Source organism: Bactrocera tryoni, chromosome 5 (assembly GCF_016617805.1).
Source record: "Bactrocera tryoni isolate S06 chromosome 5, CSIRO_BtryS06_freeze2, whole genome shotgun sequence".
NCBI classification, from domain to species: domain Eukaryota; kingdom Metazoa; phylum Arthropoda; class Insecta; order Diptera; family Tephritidae; genus Bactrocera; species Bactrocera tryoni.
Window position 1 is genome coordinate 16,790,342 of NC_052503.1, and position 21,718 is coordinate 16,812,059.

Genomic DNA, 21,718 nt, shown 5'->3' on the forward strand with positions numbered 1-21,718 from the left:
GTCGGCAGTCACAGCTTGTGGTTGTAAACATGTCAATAAAGAAAATAATGTGTTAACAAGTGGAGCATACGCGAGATTTTTCAGGCGATGACTGTGTAATTTTTTCCACACGGGTCTATGGACTAATATTTTAAAAATCTTGGCATAGAAAATGATTTTTTTTTGGTCATATATGTATATACATATCTTAAGCTGTAAATAAAATGAAGAATATGATTAGCTTTAAAAAGGTCTCAGTCTAATCTCACGGTTAGTAATACAGTTGATACTCTGAAGTTCTTCATAACTCGAACTCTTAAATTGGATAAAAGTCATATTTCAAAAAGAAAAAATTACTCATAACTCGAAGTTTGTTTATGCATTACAGTGATTCTAGTTAGGGCAGTATATTTCACAAGTGATCAAATTTGACCCGGACTGCTCCATAAAAAAAGTTTGCGGAAATTTAAATTTGGTTTTTTTTTTAATTTTTTTTTTTGTACAACCTTCTTAAATGGACGTGTTTAGTTTGATCTCCATGTATCAATTAGCATATAATTGGCCTGGCGATTTTTACCATGAACAAAAAAATTAACAACGAGTTTGCTCAAAATTTTTAGTTTCTAATGGAATCACGCCTAATGTTTGGTTGAAAATGCTGCAGACGGGTTTAGGCATTATATTATCACGAATACAAGTGTTTGAGTGGCACGGAATGTCGAAAAGTCATCGGAAACTTGCCTCAAGCGAGTCGTCCTTCCACCTCTGTTAATGACGACAATATCGAAAAAGTTAAAGAAACGTTATTTAAAAATATGTGTTTTGGCATCAGAGGGATAGCAGAGAATTTCCGCATCTCTTATGGATCGACTCAACATATTTTGGTTAATGTTTTGGGTATGAAGTGGGTAAATGCTAGACTCGTACCAAAAGACCTGAATTTTTTGCAAGAAAAACTAGTACGAGTCGAAAAAAGCAAAAAATAATTGACAACTTTACTGAGGACCTTACATTCATCAAATGTATTATTACTAATGACGTTATAACTACGACGTCAAAACTATCAACAACTGAGCGATTGCTGTTTCAAAAAGGAGCCGAAAACGGAAAAAAATGAATGCACTGAAAGTCACCCAAACGTGGCTTATAGCAAGTGTATAGAAAATCAGATTAAAAATTAATATGCTTGGATTGGTTAAGGAGCCTATTTTGAAAGAGATAAGGAGGATTGTGAAATAAGTAAAAATGGAGTTTTGTTTTTTGGTCAGGCGGGGTCAACTTAGATCAGATAGTACTCATCTCAAGTATTTATATACCCTAGTTTGAAGTTGAGTGCTTAACATCTTAAGATGTGATTAGATTCTGTATAAATATAAATTTATAGAGCAGGGTATTCAGCTATTGCCAACGATAAAAAAGTTTTCCGCATTCTTTTTGAAATTATGATCTTTATTCGTCTAATATACTTATGGCTCGTCATAAGACTGTTAAGTAAACTAGCTCTGCTATTTGTGTTTGGTTTGCTGGTCTCTTAAGTTGACTAAATCATCCCTAATCCTTCAACCGTCAATCCACTATCTTTTCTCTCGAAACACTGAGGTCTTCCAGAGGACAGTTAGTGTGGTGATTAGAGTCATCTACTATCAGCACCCAGGATGTGGCTTCGATCCGTATGCTCTACAGTAGTTATCTATTCTATTGTGGTTATCGTGTAGAAGTAATGACAAACTTAAGAGTTTATTTCTGTCAGAAGAAAGTGTCTTATAAAGTTAAACAACCAATTTTCATGTGCTCTAATTGTTGAATAACTGCCCAACGCATCCCACAGCGGATGAAATCTAAAAGGATTGTGCTTATCAAAGCAGGTATCATAGACCTTTCGCTTGAGGTTTAGAAGGCAATTTTTGTTAACTGTATTACATTTTTTTATAAAAAGTAACTGGAATGACCTTAAAAAAAGGTTCTATGAAGGTTCTATAAGAAAGTTCTACAGGAAAGATCTATAGGTAGTTGCAAACTTAAGGTTTTTTTTTCATTAACTGGCTGAGAAGTAAAAGTTGCTTTTAATCGAAGGAAATAAGAATGAAACAGCAAAAAGTATGCTTCAAATTTGAGCTGGAAAGCATTTTGGCGTAAAAGAACATACAAATTTTGGGACAAATACATATATCTCATTAGTTGAGAGCAACAATCATTTACAAAAGTAGAGGTTTTGAAGCCATTATTTTTGAAATTAATTTGTGCCGAAATAAGTGAATTATTTAATTACAAACTCAAACAAATTGCGCCTTGTGACAATAGAGTTATAAATTATGTCATTACCTTTAGCACTTGAATTGAATAGTAAGCGATTATCAAGACAACCTGTGACCAACGGCAAGGTCAAGTTCGCAGATTCGCTTATCAAATACATATTTACAATCTAATTAAATTGTTTTTATTAATTTTTGCAATTACACTTCGAACACTCACTTCAAACACGCTTAACGACCCAACTACAAAAAAAACGGTTAGCACTCATTGCCAACTTGAATTAACTACAGTCATTAGCGTAATTATGAGTTACTATTTTTGGCACGCAATCGACTGCTACTTTTTCCAGTTCATTCACAAAAACCTTTTTTAACAAAGAGAATTCCCACACTACTCAAACAAAATGAAGCCGAAAAAAAAAAGAATTAAGTAAGTGTTAAGGAAATATTTAAAAGTGGTGCACCAGCAAACGTAGTAAAAAATTATGAAAATTTTTCTGCACTTCTTAAAAAGCCATTAACGAAATTACCGCAATAGCTGCGCGGCTCGCCGGCTGGCGCTTTGGCTACTTCACGCGGCTTGCCGCCGGCCAAAACAGCACAACGCGCTGCCGGGCCGCCCAGTTGCGCTCGATTCGCCAGCGCTCTCAGCCGCAACACACGAGCAAAATGCAGATGAAATAAATTTTACTATTTTCGGCACCAAACTAGAGTTGAGTAACTAACGCGCGCGCACACACATACGTCGCCCAACTAGCACTCGCCTGCGGCCGCTCGCACGCGCTTATTTTGGCTGCTCTTCGCAGTGGTCGCGTCGCTCCACATTCGGCTGGCTCCACTATTGCCACTGGCCTTTTAGCCGTTTAGTCGCCGAGCGAGTGTGGTCGTGGGGTGGTTACGCCGCAGCAAGCCGTACGCACAAGCGCAAAGTGCGCCGCGCCGCATACAAAATATTTTCCAAACGATTTACGTTTTACGAGTCTGCAAATTTATTAGTTTCTTCTACGCGCTGCTTGTTGGCGTTTCGAAATTCGTTGTTTTTTGTTTCTTGCCTGTTTATTTTAACTTTAATTTCATAGTAAATTGTGTTAATAAAAACTGCAGAAGCGGAAGAAGAAGAAGAAGAGGAAGAACATTGTGGGCAAAAAGTGTTTTCTCAAACAGTTCAACGGTCTTTTTGGTTTGCTATAAAATAATTGTTGTTTGTTGTTGCTATTGTGTTGTGCTAAAGTGTTGGTGGTGGTATTGTTGTTGTTAATTATTGTTATTATTATTATTTTAATTTTGTTGTGTGATTAATGTTGTTTTTATTTTTCGTTTGTTTGTTGTGACTGGTGTGTTATTTTGATTTTTATTCATTTTTTGTGTCTGAGAGGCTTTTTAGATAGAAAATGTGTCTATGTGTATGAGTATACCGAACAAAATCAAAATAAATTTATTAAAAAAAATAATTTAATTTTTTCAATTTAAAGGTCTTCATACATTTATGGTTTTTTGTCTACGACGTTTTCTGCATAAGAAATAAATAAAAATTTTGGTTCATAAAGAAGTATGCTTCGTATAAAGGATTTCTTGCACTCAAGATTTGTTCTGAAACCGTAAAGTTATAGTTTTTATATTAAAAGCCAACATGTTTAGCCATTATTTATTTTTTTATGTTTAAAAATTGAATGAAACTCCTATAATGCTTCAAGCTAGCCACATAATTATCCTTAAAATCAATCAGCCAGTCACTGATCTGTTATAGCGGCCTAATTCATGAGACTTTATGAGCCATGCCGCATTCACAAATGTTGCAAATTAACTTATTCAACTCACACGCTGTGACATTTACTGATTTTTTTTATATACAGACTATGAGTTTTTAAAATATACGCCTATAAATCATGTAAATGTTTCACAAAAATGTTTTCTCTGTCTTGACTAAGATAGTTTGGTTCCGTTGCTCTATTCAGAGACCGTTTGACAGAAAAATAAACCGTTTCGTGACGTTTTCAATGAAAGCCCAAGACAACGCTATAATATCCGAACCTAAGTAGTGTTCAGAACGAACCTCTTTTCATACTGTTGTCCTATACAAACTGATCGATCAAACCAAGTCCTTGTATGGAAAGCTCTTTTATTTGACAAGTTATCTTCACGAAATTTAGCATAGAATATTTTGCAAGACAGCGCTACACTCTCCGAAGAAAATTTTTAGATCGGTCGAATGTAACATATAGCTGTCATACAAACAGATCGATCAAAATCAAGTCCTTGTATGGAGAACTTTTGTATTTGGCGAGATATCTTCACGAAATTTCGTATGGATTATTAGCAAAGGCAACAGCATAATCTCTGAAGAAATTGGTTAGATTAGTTCATTATAACATATAGCTGTCATACAAACTTATAGATCAAAATTAAGTGCTTGTATGGAAAACTATTTTGCTTGTCAAGGTATCTGCATAAAATTTGATATATATTATTACCCAAGTCATCGCTACAATCTCCGAACAAATTGTTCAGATCAGATATATATAACATATAGCTGTTATACAAACTGATAGATCAAAATCAAGTGCAACTCTTTTGTTTGACAAGGTATCTTCACGAAATTTGGCACTGATTAATTTCAAAGTCAAAGCTACAATCTTCTAACATATTGTTCAGATCGGACAAATATAACATTTAGCTGTCATACGAACTTTTTTTTTATAACATTTTCTGCTATAAGAAATGCAGTTGTGAAGGGTATTATAGTTACGTTTAACTTTTTTGTGTTTTTGTTGTTGATGTTTTCTAAATATTCCATCTTTCAAAAAATTTTAAACTATTTTTTACATTTTTCATTTTGTGTTTCCAATTTCCTTTAATTTTTTTTACTTTTTTTATTTTTTCTAATTTTTGTTTTAATTTTAAAATTAAAAAATTTTAAAAATTATTTTTTTAATTTTTTATTTTATTTACTATTTTTATAATTTTTGTTTCGATTTATTTTAAATCCTTATCGATTTTCCTTAATTTTTGTTTTAATTGTAATTATTATAAAATATTATTTTTTATTTTTATTTTTTGTTTTGTTGTTTTCTAAGAAACCTTCATTTCATTTTGATATATTTTTATTGTTAAGCTTTCATATAATTTTTGTTTAATTTTTTAATTCATTATATTTTTATTTTAGAATAATTATTATTTTAAATTTATTTATATATTTTTCTTTTAAATTGTGAAACCCAATATTAAATAAAAAAATTCAAACTGAGTTCACTTAATTTACACTTTTTAATTTAATTAATTAATTTTTTTTTTAATTTTTATTTTTAATTTTTTTTTTTTTTTTTTTTTTAATTAAAAATTTTTTTTAATTTTGTTTTAATTTATATTTTTACTTTTTTTTTTAATAAATGCGTAATTTATTTTTTAGTTTTATATTTTTATATAAAAAATAAAATATTTTATACAGTAAGTTACTCGTATATTTATTCAATTTTAATTTATGTACTTAAATTTATTTATTATTCCATAATTTCTTATTATTGCTAGGGTTTGATTAATTTGCTTTATAATTTATTCTATATTTATTTTTAATATTTCGCATTTGTTAATATATTTTCTTTTCAATTTTGTTTTATTTTTATTTCAACTCCTCTCTATTTACACACATGCCTAACTGTATATTTATATAGTATTTATGTATATATATTTTATTCGCAGCAGTCCACTGTCTTTTCATGGCATATGTTTTTCTTGGCAAAGTGCCTGCCACACTTAGCAGTCAGTCCGCCAGGGCGTATACGAAACATTTCAGTTGAGTTGGGTTGAGTAATATTTCGCATTTTTTCACAATATTTTTCCGCGCACACATTACAATCACATTTAGAATTGTGCGTTTATTTGTAGGTATATTTCATTTTGCGTTTTACGAGCTCATTTGTAAGGCGGCAAATTTCTATAGAGTAAAGTTGAGCGTGTGTGTGTTTGTGTATGAGTGTTACAATATCGTTGTGTAATTGTGTGTTCAGGAAATTAAAATAATCTTATAAATACTTGTGTTTTTTTTAATTACTGTTTTTGTCATATTTTATAAAGTTTCTCTTCTTTAGCGTTTGACGGCATAAAGAGCGCACGCACACTCTTGCACCCTTGTTTTTGAGTGGCTTCATGCTTTCAAAGCCTTGTCGTTTTGCTTGTTAAACAATTGAAGCCTGCGTTTACAACTGTGCCACACCACCACCCCCCGACGCCAGCGAGGCATTCACATTATAAATATTAAATTTTTTTTTGGAAATTTACGCGCGTTTAAGCGCGCACGCAATTAGGAGTATCCAGTGTAGAACGTGCTGTGCATTTTAAAATTTAACCGACAGCTTACATACATACATACGCTGGGAGGCGAAATGCCGGTGCTACGTCAATTCTCACGCAATCCGCAAACGCGCAGCAATGAGGAATTCATTTTCATACGTTGTGGCAAAAATACAAATGTATGTATGTGTATTGGTGTAGCAAAAATATAGTAAAAATAATTGCGATCGATTTCTAAGTAGTAGATGCCCATATGGCGCATATACTCGTACTCATGTTTGTATGTATGTGTGTACAAATGTATGTGTATGTGTGTATGGCAGATAGCACCAAAATTAAAATAAAATAAATAAACATACAATTGAAGACATATAATTTTACATATGTGTATATTAGGGTGGACAAAAATTTTTTTTTAAATTTTTTAGATTAAAATTTTTTTTAATTTAACATTTTTTTTTTAATTATTTAAGAACAAATATATTTGTATACATACAATAGTTTTAGGTTGGGCCAAAAAAAATATTTTTTTTTCTTAAGTAACGTGAAAATATCATACAAAACGATAAAAAACACTAATAAATGTCACAATAAAATTTATAATCTTCTTACTACTTCTAACTATTTGATAAAAAATTATCTTTTTATGGCTTTTTTTCAATTTTGCCAAATGGAAAACAAAATTTTTATGAATTTATTGATTAAAAACAATAAAAGTCATAAAAAAAAATAGTTTTTTTCCTCTTTTCAATTGATATTTTCACGCTAATCTAATGAAAAAGAATTAAAATTATTATTTTGACCCACCTTAGTACACGTACATAGTGTACATACTTATGTACATATTTGTACCTGAAATTTGTATTCGCATGCATGTTTTTATTGTTGTACTTATTAGCGTATGCCTGCGTGTAATTGAAGTTTGCCTTTTATATCAGCTTCTCTGTTGTGATAATTTTGGCACCTTGCACTCACCCGCGCGCTAAACCGGCTCTGTGTACACTTATGAATACTAAATACATATGTGCATACATAATTTATGAACAGCTATGCGCATATTTATGTCTGTAAATATGTATATTGCCGCGTTGGTTTTTTTTTTCGCAAATTGTTTCGCTTTTTGTTTAAAGATTTCCATTTGTACCATTTGCCGTCCATACAAATTACCAAATGGTCACTTAATGTTGTATTTTTTTTCATTTTTTTCAATCGACTTTTCAATCTTCTAAATTTATTTTCAAATATATTTCTTTTGGGAATTTTTTAAATATTTTTTCAATTCTTCATTTTTGTTGTTTTCAGTTTTTTTAAATTTGTTTCTTTTTTTTTAATTTTTTTCCAGTTTTTTTCTGATCTCATTTTTTTTTATTTCGATTTCTTTGTAAATTTTTTCATTCTTTCTACTTTTTTAAATTTTTTTCCATTTTTTTTTAATATTTTCGGTTTTTTTATATTTTTTATGTACATATATAGTATATTTTTAATTTTTATAAATTTGATTTTGAATTTTTTACATTTTTTTGTAATTTTTTGTTTGGAATTGGTTTTAATATTTGTCGAGTTTTTTACATTTTTTTAAATTTGGTTTTCATTTTTTCCAATTTAATTTTTTTTTTAAATGCTTATTAATTTTGTTTTTTTCTAACTTTTTCAAATTCTTTGTTTCTAATTTTTTTAAATGTTTGTTTCGATTTCATTTTAATTTTTTTTCGATTTTATTTATTTTTTTTCTAGTTTTTTATAATTTTATTTTTAATTTCTTTTATTTTTTTCGATACATTGTAACATTTTTTTTAATTTTTTTATAATATTGTATCTATAATTTTTTTTCAATTTTTTTAATTTTTTTCGATTTTTTGAATTGTTTTTTTTTTTTTTTTAAATTGTTTTTTCAATTTTTATTTTTTTTTATTTTTTTTATATTTTTTTTATATTTTTTTATATATATTTGGTAACATTTTTTTTTAATTTTTTTATAATATTGTATCTATATTTTTCGATTTTTAAATTTTTTTAATTTTTTCGATTTTTTTTAATTGTTTTTTTCAATTTTTGCAATTGTTTTTTCAATTTTTTTTTTTATATTTTTTATTTTTTTATATTTTTTTATATTTTTTTATATTTTTTTCTATATTTTTTATATTTTTTTTCGATTTCTTTTTTAACATTTTTTAAATTTTTTTCTTTTTTTTGCTATTTTTTTTTAATTTTCTGTTTCGATGTCAATTTAATGTTTTTGATTTTCTTGTATTTTCGGTAATTTTTAAATTTTTTTCTAATCTTTCCAATACTTACTTTTCCAATTTTATTTCTGTTTCGTTCTAATATTTCAAAAAACAATTGTGATGAGTGTTCTTTTGAATACAAATTAATAAGAACCGTCCGGCATTCGTTAGTTGGCTTAGATAGCTGTTGGTTAGATAGCTGTTGAGAGAAATACGCCGTCTGCCTCACAGTAGTCTATGTTTGCATATGTACATACTATGTAGTTGAGGGGTGATATTCCAACCTTAGTGTTCGTAATAAATTAAATCTGTTTTAAATACTAATTTTTTTTTCTACAAATTTGCCATTGAACTTGTACGTGGTCGCAAATAAATTTTTTTTTCATTTAAGTTTGAAAGGCTTAGGTGGGATGCAAATGTTAAAAAAGGGCATTTTTCCTTTTTTAGTATATAAATCATAAATTTTATAACAAACAATTCAACATGTTGAAGTTATATATTTAAATAGAATTTTTTTTTTAATTTTTATTAGAAAATTCCGAAAACTTAGCCGTTGAAAACTCACCTCTCTTGAGGTCTCAAAACACCAAAAATATTTCAAATGTTGATCTTTAAATTTTATGTTGACACTTTTCAGTTGGAAACTTTCTGACCATTTTTGCTTATAGTGGTTATACGAAGCGGTATTATTGTCATTATTTGTGTGTGTCATTGAATTTGGCATATTGTAAAGCACCCTTTAGGTTTGGAATTTTATTGCTGGTACTCCGTGCCTTCGATATATCTGATTCTGCAGCACGCGTTTGCCTAAGTAGCTGTCGTTATTAAGTAACGCTTGGAGACAAAGCTATGCAGCGAAAAGAGCATATACAACCGGTTTTTAATAATTAAAAAATTTGCAAGAGTTCGTCGCATATGCTAATCATTATTGCCTCACTGCTCTTTTTTTCTTCTTCTCACTTTTGAACTTTGTTTTTGAGTAACAAAATTATTGCATTGCCGATCTGTCTTTAGCAATGGAAGTGGTCTGCGATTATTTTTTATGGAAGTTTTTTTATGAAACTGCAGACATTTTTAACAGACGAGGAAATTAAATGGTTTTTTGAACAAGACTTGCATTTGTACATACGTTTATACATATAGACGCTGTTTGCTTAATTTATATTTTGCAGTTTAATGGACTGTTTAATATTAATTTCTTTTTTTTTCTTTCTCAAATTTCGTCTGCTAAAAACAAGTTTTGGGCACTGTTTTATGTTTATTTTTATCAGTTTCTTTAATGCATTACCATTAATAATCATAATAAAAATTTAAAGATCTTTTTGGAAAATAAGTTTGAAATTAATTATTTTGGTTTTTATGAACGTTTTACTGTGGGCAAAAAGTAGTAAGACTTTTTAATTTAAATTTCGCGCGAAAACTCATTCGTTGAAATATTTATTTTTTAGGTTGGTATGGCTGTCAGTGACATCTATGTCGAATTTCACATCAAAACAATCATTAGTGTTTGGTATGCGCTTGTCTCTCTGAAGTACATATAGTGCATTCATCGACTTTTACGTGGAGTGAAATTATTCAGCAAAGACGTTCCATTAAATTTTGTGTGAGGAATCAAATTTCTAGTGCCGAAACCTGCAGAAAAAGCCTTCGGTGATAATTGTTTGAGGCGAGCAAGTGTTTTCGGTTGGTACAAATTATTGAAAGATGGTTGAGAACGCGTTGACGACGAACCAGGACGAAGAGGGCTATCAACATTAACTGATGATCAACACGTCAATAAAATAAAGTAATTGGTACTTGAGAATCGACGATTAACAGACAAAAATCTTACTGACATCGTTGGAATATCGGAAGGATCAGTGAAAATCATTTTGAAACATCACTTCAGCCTAAGAAAAGTGAAAGCACAATTGGTTCCAAAATTACTCAATTTTTTTCGAAAAACAACGTCGCGTTAATGTCTGTTAAACGATGTCTTCTGAGTACCACGATGTCGTGAAACATATTATTACTGACGATAAGTCTTGTATCTATGCTAACGACCCGGCACTCGAAGTTCAGTCGGCCGAATATCGTGGCAAAGCCGAAAAAATACGTCAAAGCGGGTCAAAAATCAAGGTTATGTTGGTAGTTTTCTTCGATTATCTAGGTGTGGTGCACTCCGAATTGATTCCGACCGTCCAAATTGTCAACAAGGAATACTATTTGAGTGTTAACCGTCGTTTGCGCGAAGCTTTTCGTAATAAGGGGCCGAATTTTGGGTCCAGCTCTCTTTGTTTTTGCACCACGATAATGCACCGTCGCATGCTGCATTGATTCTTCGTCAGTTTTTCGCCACTTTTTTAACCGATAACGTGCCGCAACCACCTTTTTCATCTTATTTAGCTCCATGTGACTTCTGGTTATTCAGCAAACTCAAACGACCGCTCCGAGGAAACCGTTTTCAGTCAATTGAAGTTATTAATTTCGTCACCAAGGAGATTACTTTGAGGAATAGACATTAATTTTGAAGATTAAATTAAGAATTTTTAAACTTTGAAGAAAGTCTTACTATTTTTTGCCCAGTTTATATTTTCTGTTTTTTAATGTATTATTTTTTAAAAGTTTTACTTCGCGTAAATTGTTCTGATATTACTTCTGCAATTTCTTGTTATCTATCACAGAACTTTATTTGGAATCTTACCAAGAACACTGCCTATGCTTACATACACACACACACACACACACATACATATCCATATAACAATCAAGCGACTTCTTATCACATTTGCTGATCGTCGGCGACAAGTTGAATAGACTCGTTGTTCTGCGCGTTGTGTTTACATATACATACATATATGTATACATACATGTGTACATATGTATGTATAGAAATATCGTACTATTTACTTACCTATACATAACAGTACAATGTAATAGTTAAAGCTATATTTAAACTAGCTATTTGCAGGCGTTTAATATTTGCCAAGTAATCTAAGTGCAAATAATAAATAACTCGCGAACAACGCGATAACTACAAACGAAGGTCTATTCAAAGCTTAATAAGCAAATATGTTTGTAAGAGTTGTTGTGATTTGATTGCTATAGCGATGAAGATGTATTATTGTATTATATGAATATTGTGATAACAGCGCGCACAGAAAGTTGCCAGCTTTTTTAAAAATATTTTAATATATTTTCCTATAAACTGCCATAAACTCTAGAACTCATGATTTTTTCTACTCCTTTCTCCCCTCTCTCCACACAGACTGTCCAAACATCTTGGCGACCTCAGCTGCCGTTGCCCAAAGAACTTGACGACGACGCCAGCGACTCCACCGATGAGCAAAGTGCCGCTGCCGCAGACGCCGCCAATATGGAGCGCTCCGCACAGCATCGCACAACGTCACATGGCAGCAGCCGAAAAGACAATACGCTAAGCGGTGCACAAGCTGCGGCGCAACAAACGTCAGCGGCAAGCGCTTCGAATAAGAAGTGGTCCTTTGGGCGTCTCTTTCGTCGCAAGAAAGAGATCGCTACGGAGTCGTCCTCCGAAGAGGATCGTAAAGCTGGTTTTGTGCCACACCAACAAAGGCAGCCACCACGCGTCGCTAGTGGCGCCACTGCCAGTAGTGCTAATTTGAAAACGAAATCGAGTAAAACGCATAAAGTCAGTCGTAGCGGTAAATTGAATGGCGCCAGTTTCGATCATATCGTGGTCAGTCCACAAACGTCGGGCGCACCGTCCACACCACCACATCCACCACCGCCGGCACATGTAGATCATGAATTCTTTTTGCCCGTGGAGACCATTTCACCCACCGAGGCGTACTATCAGAATCAACAACAACAATACCTCCAACATGGCGCACAACCGGCGGCATATACGCGCTCCGCCAATTCACTGGATCGACGCGCTGCAAGAGCTGCGCTTAAAACGCGCTCAGCGCAACGGCTACCGCATGAGTCGGCGCCTGGTGCGCACTCCTCCAGTGAAGAGGAGCTGATATCGCTGAATTCATCGACATTCTCGAAATATCGCAGTGATGAGAGCATACATAGCGGCGGTCAAGGCGCCGCTAATGCGCAGAACAGCAGGCGTAGTCGCGCCGCGCGCAATGAACGTTACTACAAACGGTTGTCGCGCGATGGCGAACCCAGCAGCGGACAGGTGCCGGTGATGTACGCGCCGCAACCAACACAACGCTGGAAAACGCAGCCGGTGCCGCTGTCCATTTACAACCCAGCAGCGCAAGCGCCCACCGCCAGCGCTGCAGCCGCCGCCGCCGCCACACCGCGTCTGCGCAATACAAGCAGTCTGCAACATGTTGCGCCCTACGTGCAGTGGGGCCAACTGCAGCAACAACCAAAGAACTTGCAAAATACCGTCAACGATAGCAAGCGCAGCATCAGCTATGACAGTCACATACATTTGCAAAATATTAATGGGCGCTTGCAGACCAAACCATTGCCACCACCGCCGCCGCCGCGTGATCCGTTGCGGCGCGTTAATGTCAGCGGACAAATGCAAAATGGCAGCGCTGGCGATTTGCGCCCCATTTCATACGCCTTCGACCAAAGCGGTTTGCCAACGTTGCCGGCCACCAATCAGCGTATGGGCGGTCGTTGTGTGTCGGACGATAAAATTTGGTCGGGTCCAGCGGGACCACACTACCAATCAGTGCATTCATTAAATACGCCTAGCGCTGGTGTAACGCAACCCATGCCGCAGGGCACGCCACATCATCGTCGCTTTATAACGCGTGCCGAACGCGACGCGCACCCCGCGAAGAAATCATTGCCGAACGGCATCGAGTTTCATTATGTTGCCGATGCAACACCGCGCTCACGCAAACCCATACACATGCTGGAGCCGCAGCTCGATGCGACGGGCAATGACGTGGCCACCACGGGTATCTTACGCACTTCCAAGAGCGGTCTGCCTACTGCGTCGTCCAAACAAATGCAAGTTAATGATTTCTGGAAGCGCCTAGATGCGAGCACGCATCAACGCGGACGCGACACGACGCGCGCTTATGCGCTGGAGAGCAATGTGAAACCGCGCTCGATTTCCAGTTCACGTGTGGGCGAATTGCGCGCCTACCCCATACCCGTATACTCGGAAGTGCAGAAGCCAAATAAGAAACGTACACAAGCAGCGCTGCAACCCGGCGCGGATGAGGTGGACAGCATTGTGTGCGGCAGCTTGCATATAAAGTCCAAGCCGGACTCAAACTCAAATTTCGTGGAGATACGTAATAAGGATTACAATAAGAGCAGCTCAATGCCCAACCACTATCAGCGGCGCTCCGGTGAGATACCCAATACGCCGAATAAATATGACGAGTATGTCGCTGAGAAGCGCGAGCAGCATCACAAACCAATTTTCACGCCACCAACGCCGCCACAACGTAAACTCTCCATACCGCCAAGTAACGCGGCGCCTGAACTGCCCATATATTTTCCGCGTAAGAAGCCCGCCAATTTGGAGGAGGCTATCAACGAACTCGAAGCGATCTATAAGTCACTTGGTCTCACAGAGGAACCGGAGAAGAAGGAGCGCGTACCGACACCAAGCGAATTCGAAAAGTATGCTTTGGCGCATGCGCACGAATATGATGACGAGGATTCGCCTACCGGCGAACCCGACCCGATACGCGACGATGTGGCCTATCGTAACATGCAGTTGGCGAATTTGCAGCACAAGACCGTGGATAAGCAGCCACCGTTCGGCATACCTGTTGGCCCGGTTGTTGCCGCGCCGCAAAACGACTATCTGCATGTTACGCCAATTGTAGAGCCCATTGCATCGGTGAATACGCCCGATATAGTTAAAGACGATTTGGCAGTGCGCGCCTTGCGTAAAGACCCACCAGGCGCCAAAGATAAATTTATCTACCCTTACAGCTCATTTCAGAAGAAGCATCGCGCTACGCGCACACAGTCCGCCAACATATATAATCTTATACACCGCGACGCCGCCAAGCCATCTGGCGGTGATCTACACTCTTATTTGGAATTGACGCGCAGCCTAGAGCGCGCCGGCAGCATGTCCGATCTGCACAAGGATGCTGGCGCAACGGCCGCGGACGTGCCCACAACACTAGCGCTGCTGCGCAATCTCAAAGAACAGGACCAACAACAACAACAGCAGTTGACACCACAAAAGAAAGTCGCGATACCCTTCCGACACCCCAGTCAAGGTGGCGCCATATGCGCGCTGCCCGAAAAGCTGCCCACCAGCAGCGCGCACAAAGAGGAAGTGCACAAACAGCCAGTGCCGCTGCCGCGCAAGAGTCTCACACCCGAACCGACCGCAGCGAATGCGCAAATGGAGGATGCGTTGAATAAAATCGCAATGGATGCACAAGAGAAGTCGGAGAAACTGACAAAAGAGTTGCAGGAGCTGCGCAAGGAAGCGCTCATAACTGCCGCGCGGCCGAAAGCGGCGAGCGCTGAGGAAGAGCGCCTCGAGAAGGACCTGCAGGAAATCGAGGCGGTATCAGAGGCAGCAAAGCGTTGCGGTAAAATGCTCTTAGACACACTACCGGACGCCAGTGAGAGCACGGTACAAGCGAAACCGCGCAAACTGCACAAAGAGGGCAAACTGATCGAGGCTATCGATCAGGTATCCGAGGCTGCGAATGCGGTGTGTGAAAAAATACTAAAGGATATTGTAACCACCGAACCGCCGGTGGTGATACAGGAGGCAGTGCAGGTGAAGAATAAGCAGACACCCACTGAAATGCTCGTTATGCCAAATCTTATCAAAAAACTGGATCCCATACAATCGGAGCAGATCGAGGCGATCGCCAAACGTTGCATGCGCCAGCTGAGCGCGCTGGCCGATGACAATCCCGACTATGACAACCTCAATCAGGAACTCCAACAGCAGCAGCAGCAGCAAAGCGCAGCCGGAGCCGCCACAGCCGTTGCTTGTAACGTCGAACATTTAACCAAGGCGTCAGCGGCAAAAGTTGATAATCTCATTTCTACCGTTGCAGAAGTGACGCCCGTGCAGCCAGCTGCGGCGCAGAAGCAGCACACAGACATTGAGGAGATCGATCAAATTATGCAAGAATGCGAGGAGCAAATGCGCGCCGAAACTATAAATTCATCGACGACTACAGCGCCGCCCCCTATAGTGTTGTCGGAACGCACTTTGGCCACAACACGTCCGCTGGGCACAGCGAACACGAAAAACAGCAGTGGCGATGATCACACCACAGCGCCCAGCATGACCACAAGCAGTTATTGCAGCAGCAGTAGCAGCAATAACGTTGTGGGCGCAGCCAAACCGGGCGCCAGTACGACGGCCTCCTCGTTCTCCTCCTCCAGCGATTGCCTAGCCAAATCTTCGAGTCCCTCCGCCGGTCGACGACAATCTTCGAGCATTACCTCCTTTAATCCTTACTCCTCCAGTGATTATATTAAGTCACCAAGTAGTGAATATCATGCACCCAGCACCGATCCAATAAAAACGTTCAGTAGCACCTCGTACGATGTGAAATCGACTACGAGCGCCGCCACACCGAATATAAGCGCCACAACGAACAGCACATTTAGCTACTCGCCATCGCCGCCACTCAACCTGACGCCCGTCAGTGAAACTGCCGCCATCATTGCCGCCGAAGGTGGTCGCGCGGCGTCAGCTACGCGTCAGTCGCAAGAGCGCACGCGCACACGCTCATCTTCCTCGCCATCGCAGTACAACTCCTCCGAAGAGTTGGCTATGATTTTCGGTATTGACGAGCAGCCGCGCCGCCAACGCGCCCAACAACAAGCCAAAGAAATGCAGTCAGCTACAAAAGTTTCAGGTAAAACCGCAGTTACTAAATCAGTTCATGTGCCAAGCGCGCCATTGACATCATCCAGTCATGCATCCGCTCTCCATGCAACCATGCTCGATACTGCTACCAACACTACTACCACTACTACTACTACTACTATTTATACTACCGCAAATGCTACCCAGCTGTACACTAATCCCAATCTTGTTGCTGTTGCCGAGGCCTGCGAAAACGTGGCGCCCGTTAATACTAATAACACAGCGCCTCTGAATGTTATTGCTGTTGTCGATGATAATGTTGAAGTTGTTGTTGTTGATATTGATGTTAAAGACACCACTACTACCACCACCACTACCACTAGTATTAGTACCATAACAACCAATAACCCCACTACCATAGCCATAAATACCAACCTCAAAAATTCATCCACTAGTTTAAGTCCAAGTAGTTATAAGCTTGCATCCATACCGGAGACTCAAGCGGACGAATTGTCGGAGTGTACATCTTCAAAACTCTCGCCCAATTTTAATAAGATCTATGCTAGTAAAATAAGTATTATCGTCGATGGTATGAGAGCTGAGCAGGCGCGCAATGTTGAGCTCACCGCGCATTGCGATACGTCGCTGAGTTCGTGTGAGGATGAAACTTCGTCCAATCCGGACTCGGGTAATGTTAGCTTAGCGGATTATCCACTCACGAATACACAAACGAATAATGCCTGCCTGCAGCTGGAAAGCGCCTATAATAGTCGGTTTGAGATTAAGAAAAAGAAAAGAAATTTCGTTAGTGAGATAGCCATAGAGCGCACAGCTGTTGAGTCCAACACGGAGGGTGAGTACAAAAGCAAAACTGATGCTGAGGATTTTCCACCGCCACCAAGTGAGGAAGAGTTGCTCGATAGTTTGTTAGGGGCTATTAGTGTAGGGGATGCTGAAAAAGAAACGATTGAGAGTGTAGAACTTCAGGATCAGGAAATTACAAGGGAAAGTACTAATAGTGGAATATTAGAAAGCCAGTTTGAGTTGTTAGAGGTTAAAGAGAACATGCAAGGAACTTACGATAGTTTTGAAGCACAAATAACTGACAAAAACAGTTATAAAGCAAGTAGCTTGAGTGAAAATGATATGAAAACGGAGAGTATAGGAGAATGTGCTTCGAATGAATATTTGCTTGAGTCACAAAACCGTGAATTACAAAATTTAGACGAGAGCATAATAAGTGAAAATAGCTTTGAGAGCCAAAATGAGAATATATTTTTCACGGGTAGTGAGTTGAGTGAAAGTCTGGGTGCAGAAAACGCACTAAAAGAACATGCTGCTTTTACTGCAGAAGAAAGTAGAACTGAACAACAAAAACCCAAACCCATTGAGCGAAAATCCAGATCATCTAAAAAGCTCGACGACGCAGATTTGATAGAATTAGCACAACTGGTGAGAAGTAGTAGTGGTTCACGCAGAAATAGTGAAGCTTCAACAGCGGACACGTACTCTGCAGATTCTGAATACAATTCCGCCGAAGAACTGAAATGCACCGCAACAGCGTGCATTAATGCCGAGCTCGAACAACTGAGATTAGCATTCTCCGACATTTTAGAGCGAAATCTCACAGATATCGATGAGTTGCCGCGCATCGAGGAAGAGGATGATATAGTTGCTACGCTGCTTAACCATGAAGAGAAAGAAGAGAACACAGTTAGCGAACACATAGAGCTAAACGACGAAATCCACGAGACACCACGACGAAAACTCAGCGTAGTCTATGAGACACCATCACTAAACCTCAATATATCGGAAGTGAAGATCAGTTATACGCCAGCAGATCAGCTTGAAAGCGAAAGTACAACGCAAGAAGCGTTGACACAATTAACACAATGCAACGCCGAAGTGAAGCAGCACAAAGCATTGCCGGAAACGAGGTTAAAGGCTGGTAGTAGTGCAGCGGCGCCAGATAGTGGGAGCCTGCTGCCATGGCGGCGCCGGCATGCTGCGCTGGAGGAAGATGAGAAACCATCAACAAGCGCGGCGGCGGCGGTTAAAGCAACTAGTGAGCGTCGCGCGCTCTCAATATTCGGCGAATTGCGTCCAACGGCGGCGGCGACGAGTAGCTTAACGACACTCGAGCACGTGCTCATGGCTTGTTCGTTGGGCGTTATCACACCGACAGATCTGTACACATTGTGCCTAATCATAATCGGCATGATAACCATAATAGCCATTGTTTTGTTTTGAGTCGCATTGAGTGTTTTGACTCAAAATCAATATTGTTGAGTTTTTCTGTTTTGCTCACTGGTAGTTGTTGTAGTTGTATAATGGTGACAACTTAGTTGAAGCGAAATGTGTTTATGAAAAGAAAACTTTTGCACACTGTTAAGTTTGGTAGTGTTTGGTATTAAATAAACGAAAATTAGAAATAAACACCGTTTAAGCATTTGAGTGACTTTCGAAATGAGTGGAGTTTAGAGCATAGTGTAAAACGCACTCACACATACTTAAGTATTGTAAATTTGTTAATAGAGTTGTAGCGTTAAGTTGACTACCTGCATACTTAATATAATTTTAATTATAATTTCTGTATTAATTAACGAGCAAAACCCAAACGATTAACGAAATTAATGAAATTTAATGATTTTTTCCAAAATTAATTTTTAATTAAAAAAATTTATTTTTGGAAACTTTTAGCAATAATTCTACTTTAATAAAATGGAATGTAATTATTTTTGTTTTTGTATTTGTATTTTGATTTGGAATTGTCTTTAGTACCGCATACAACGAATGCTTTTATTACAAAATATCGTTTCAACATGCGACGCATACGAGATTTATTGCAACGAAATTTGCTGACAAAAACGAAAAGTAATTTTTAATTATTAAAATTTATTTGTAAGCCTAATGAGTATTAGTTTTTAGAAGCTAACTGTTATATTTTTCTTATATAAGCAGTTTGAAATAAACTTTTTTGACGCAATATTTTGCAGAACATTTTTTACCGATTATAATTTATTGTACCGTTACATTTATAAGTAATTTGCAAGTACATAATTTTTTTATTAATGCGAAAAAACGGTATTTTTTTATTTAAAATAAAAGTGTATAGTAATAAAAAAAATTACATTTAAATTTTTATTTTATACATATATGTTTTGTAAAAAATTTCGTATTTTTTTAAGTAAAAAAAAATCTTTGAAAAACTAAGAAATTTTTGGATTCTTTTTTTTATTTTATAGTTTTTTTCTGAAAATTTCATATTTTTTAAAGAAAAAATTATTCTTAAAAAATAATAAAAAAATAATTAATTAAAGATTTTGTTTTTTTTTTGAAAATTTCAAATCTTTTTTTAGTAAAAAGCATTCTTTAAAGAACAACAAAAAATTATTTAAAATTTTTGTTTATTTGTTTTCGAATTAAAATTTTTTTCTGGAATTTAAAGTAAAAAGTATACAGCAAAAAAATCCTTTTTATTTTAAATATTTTTTTGATATTACATATTTTTTTTTGTTCTAAAAATTTCGTATTTAAAGTAAAATGTGTGCTACAAAAAACTGACAACTTTATATTAAAATGTTGTTTGATAGTATTTTTTTTTTTGTTTTTAGATGTAAATGTAACATAAAAAATTTATGAAAAACTATTTTTTTTTAAACATGAATAATATTGCAAAGTAAACTTTTTGATACATTTTTTCAGTATTGAAATTGTTTTTGAAAAATTCGAAATTTTTTAAGGTGGAAAGAGTAAAATACATATATTTAAACATTTTTTTTTTAAATTTTTTTATACGGAAATTATTTTAAAATTTATTAAAAAAAACTGGTAATTTCTATAAAAGTAGCAAAAAAAAAATTAAATTTCCTAAAAATCTAAGAATTTTTATTTACTGAAATCCACTAAAATATCAAAAATTATTATATTTACTAAAAAAAGACGAAATTTTAAAACTAAACTTAATTTTCTCGATTACTTATGTTTATGTCTATAAAAGTGTCATTAAGTCATCCCTTAGTATTAATAATAATTACAATATTTACATAGAAAAATACATACTTTCTTCATTTGTGCATTTCTTCTGTATGTAAATATTTGTAAAATCCTTAATTAATTTTAGACTGCAATTTGTGCCAATGATTTTCCTACTTATGTAACATTTTCATTTCGTAAAATAATCAATAAAAATGCAACAGTCAATTTAAGTTTCAAACTCAAAACGCATACAATCATACTTACTTATTAAAAAATAATATTAAAAAATAATAATAATAATTTCAACTACATTTAATTACCTACATACCGTTATTTCTTCAAGCGCCGCGCAAAACGTTGTCATGATTTTTATTAAAAGCGTTTTTTGTCTTCTCTTTCCCTTATACTTTCAGCTCAAGCCGTAGTCTAAGCATTTACAAAAATAAAACAATTAAATATATATAACTATGTATGCTAATTATGACGTTGTAATCGAGTAATCATTAACAAATGCCAATTAATTTATTTTATTTTATATGTATATTTTTTATAATAAATTTTTTAATAATATTTTTTTAATAATAATTTTTTGTAATTATATACATTTTTTTTGGTTTTAATTTTGGAAAATTTTTCGCATTTCATTCATTTTTGAGTTGAAAAGTTTTGTAAAAATTCGAACATTAAAATCGATTGTATTTATACTCATTTTATGCTAGTTAGCGTTGTATTTGTATTTCTATGGTTTATAACTACTTGTATTTAAGTTTTAAAATTATGTCTTATGTTTTTATTTGTATTCAAGTGAAAAGAAAGAATAAAATGTTTTGAAATGTATTTTTGTAAAATGTTTTTATTTTTGGTCTTGTTTTGTTCACGCTTTCGTTGAGTGCTTGTAATTGTTTTTGCCGATTTATACAGCAACCTTCGACTGATGTGCTGTTGCTGCCGGATGAGTACGATTTCCTTGAATTGTAATGATAAATATTCTCACTAGTTTTTTGCTAATTAAAACTAGTATTTGAATATGCTGAGAAACATTGAGTTCTTCAGAATTGTTTGCTAAACAATTTTCCAAGAGCGTTCTTGATGGACAAAAAAATATTATTGTTGGATATAAAGATTAATCGATTGAAATAATTTTTAAAACATAATTCTTTTAGAAAAATGTAATATTCGAATCTAAAACCAATAAACGAAAAAAATTAATAATATTTTTTCTAAAAGAAAATAAATAAACTATTTATCTT

General features: G+C 35.6%; 1 protein-coding gene across 8 annotated transcripts in view; it reads left to right on the plus strand.

The window, feature by feature from the left end:
* Positions 1–20,990, plus strand: part of LOC120776737 — a 127,672-nt gene extending 106,682 nt beyond the window's left edge. For 3 of the 8 annotated variants that reach the window (XM_040107670.1, XM_040107671.1, XM_040107667.1), the window contains exon 2: positions 11,991–19,357. In XM_040107670.1, the coding sequence (XP_039963604.1) occupies positions 12,099–18,740 (6,642 nt within the window). In that variant the 5' untranslated portion in view covers positions 11,991–12,098 and the 3' untranslated portion in view covers positions 18,741–19,357. Of the gene's footprint in view, positions 1–3,165; positions 3,412–6,302; positions 6,698–11,990; positions 19,358–20,881 lie in introns of those variants that run through there. The other 5 variants (XM_040107672.1, XM_040107665.1, XM_040107664.1 and 2 more) reach the window with 5 other exon arrangements.
* Positions 20,991–21,718: the final 728 nt, after the last annotated feature.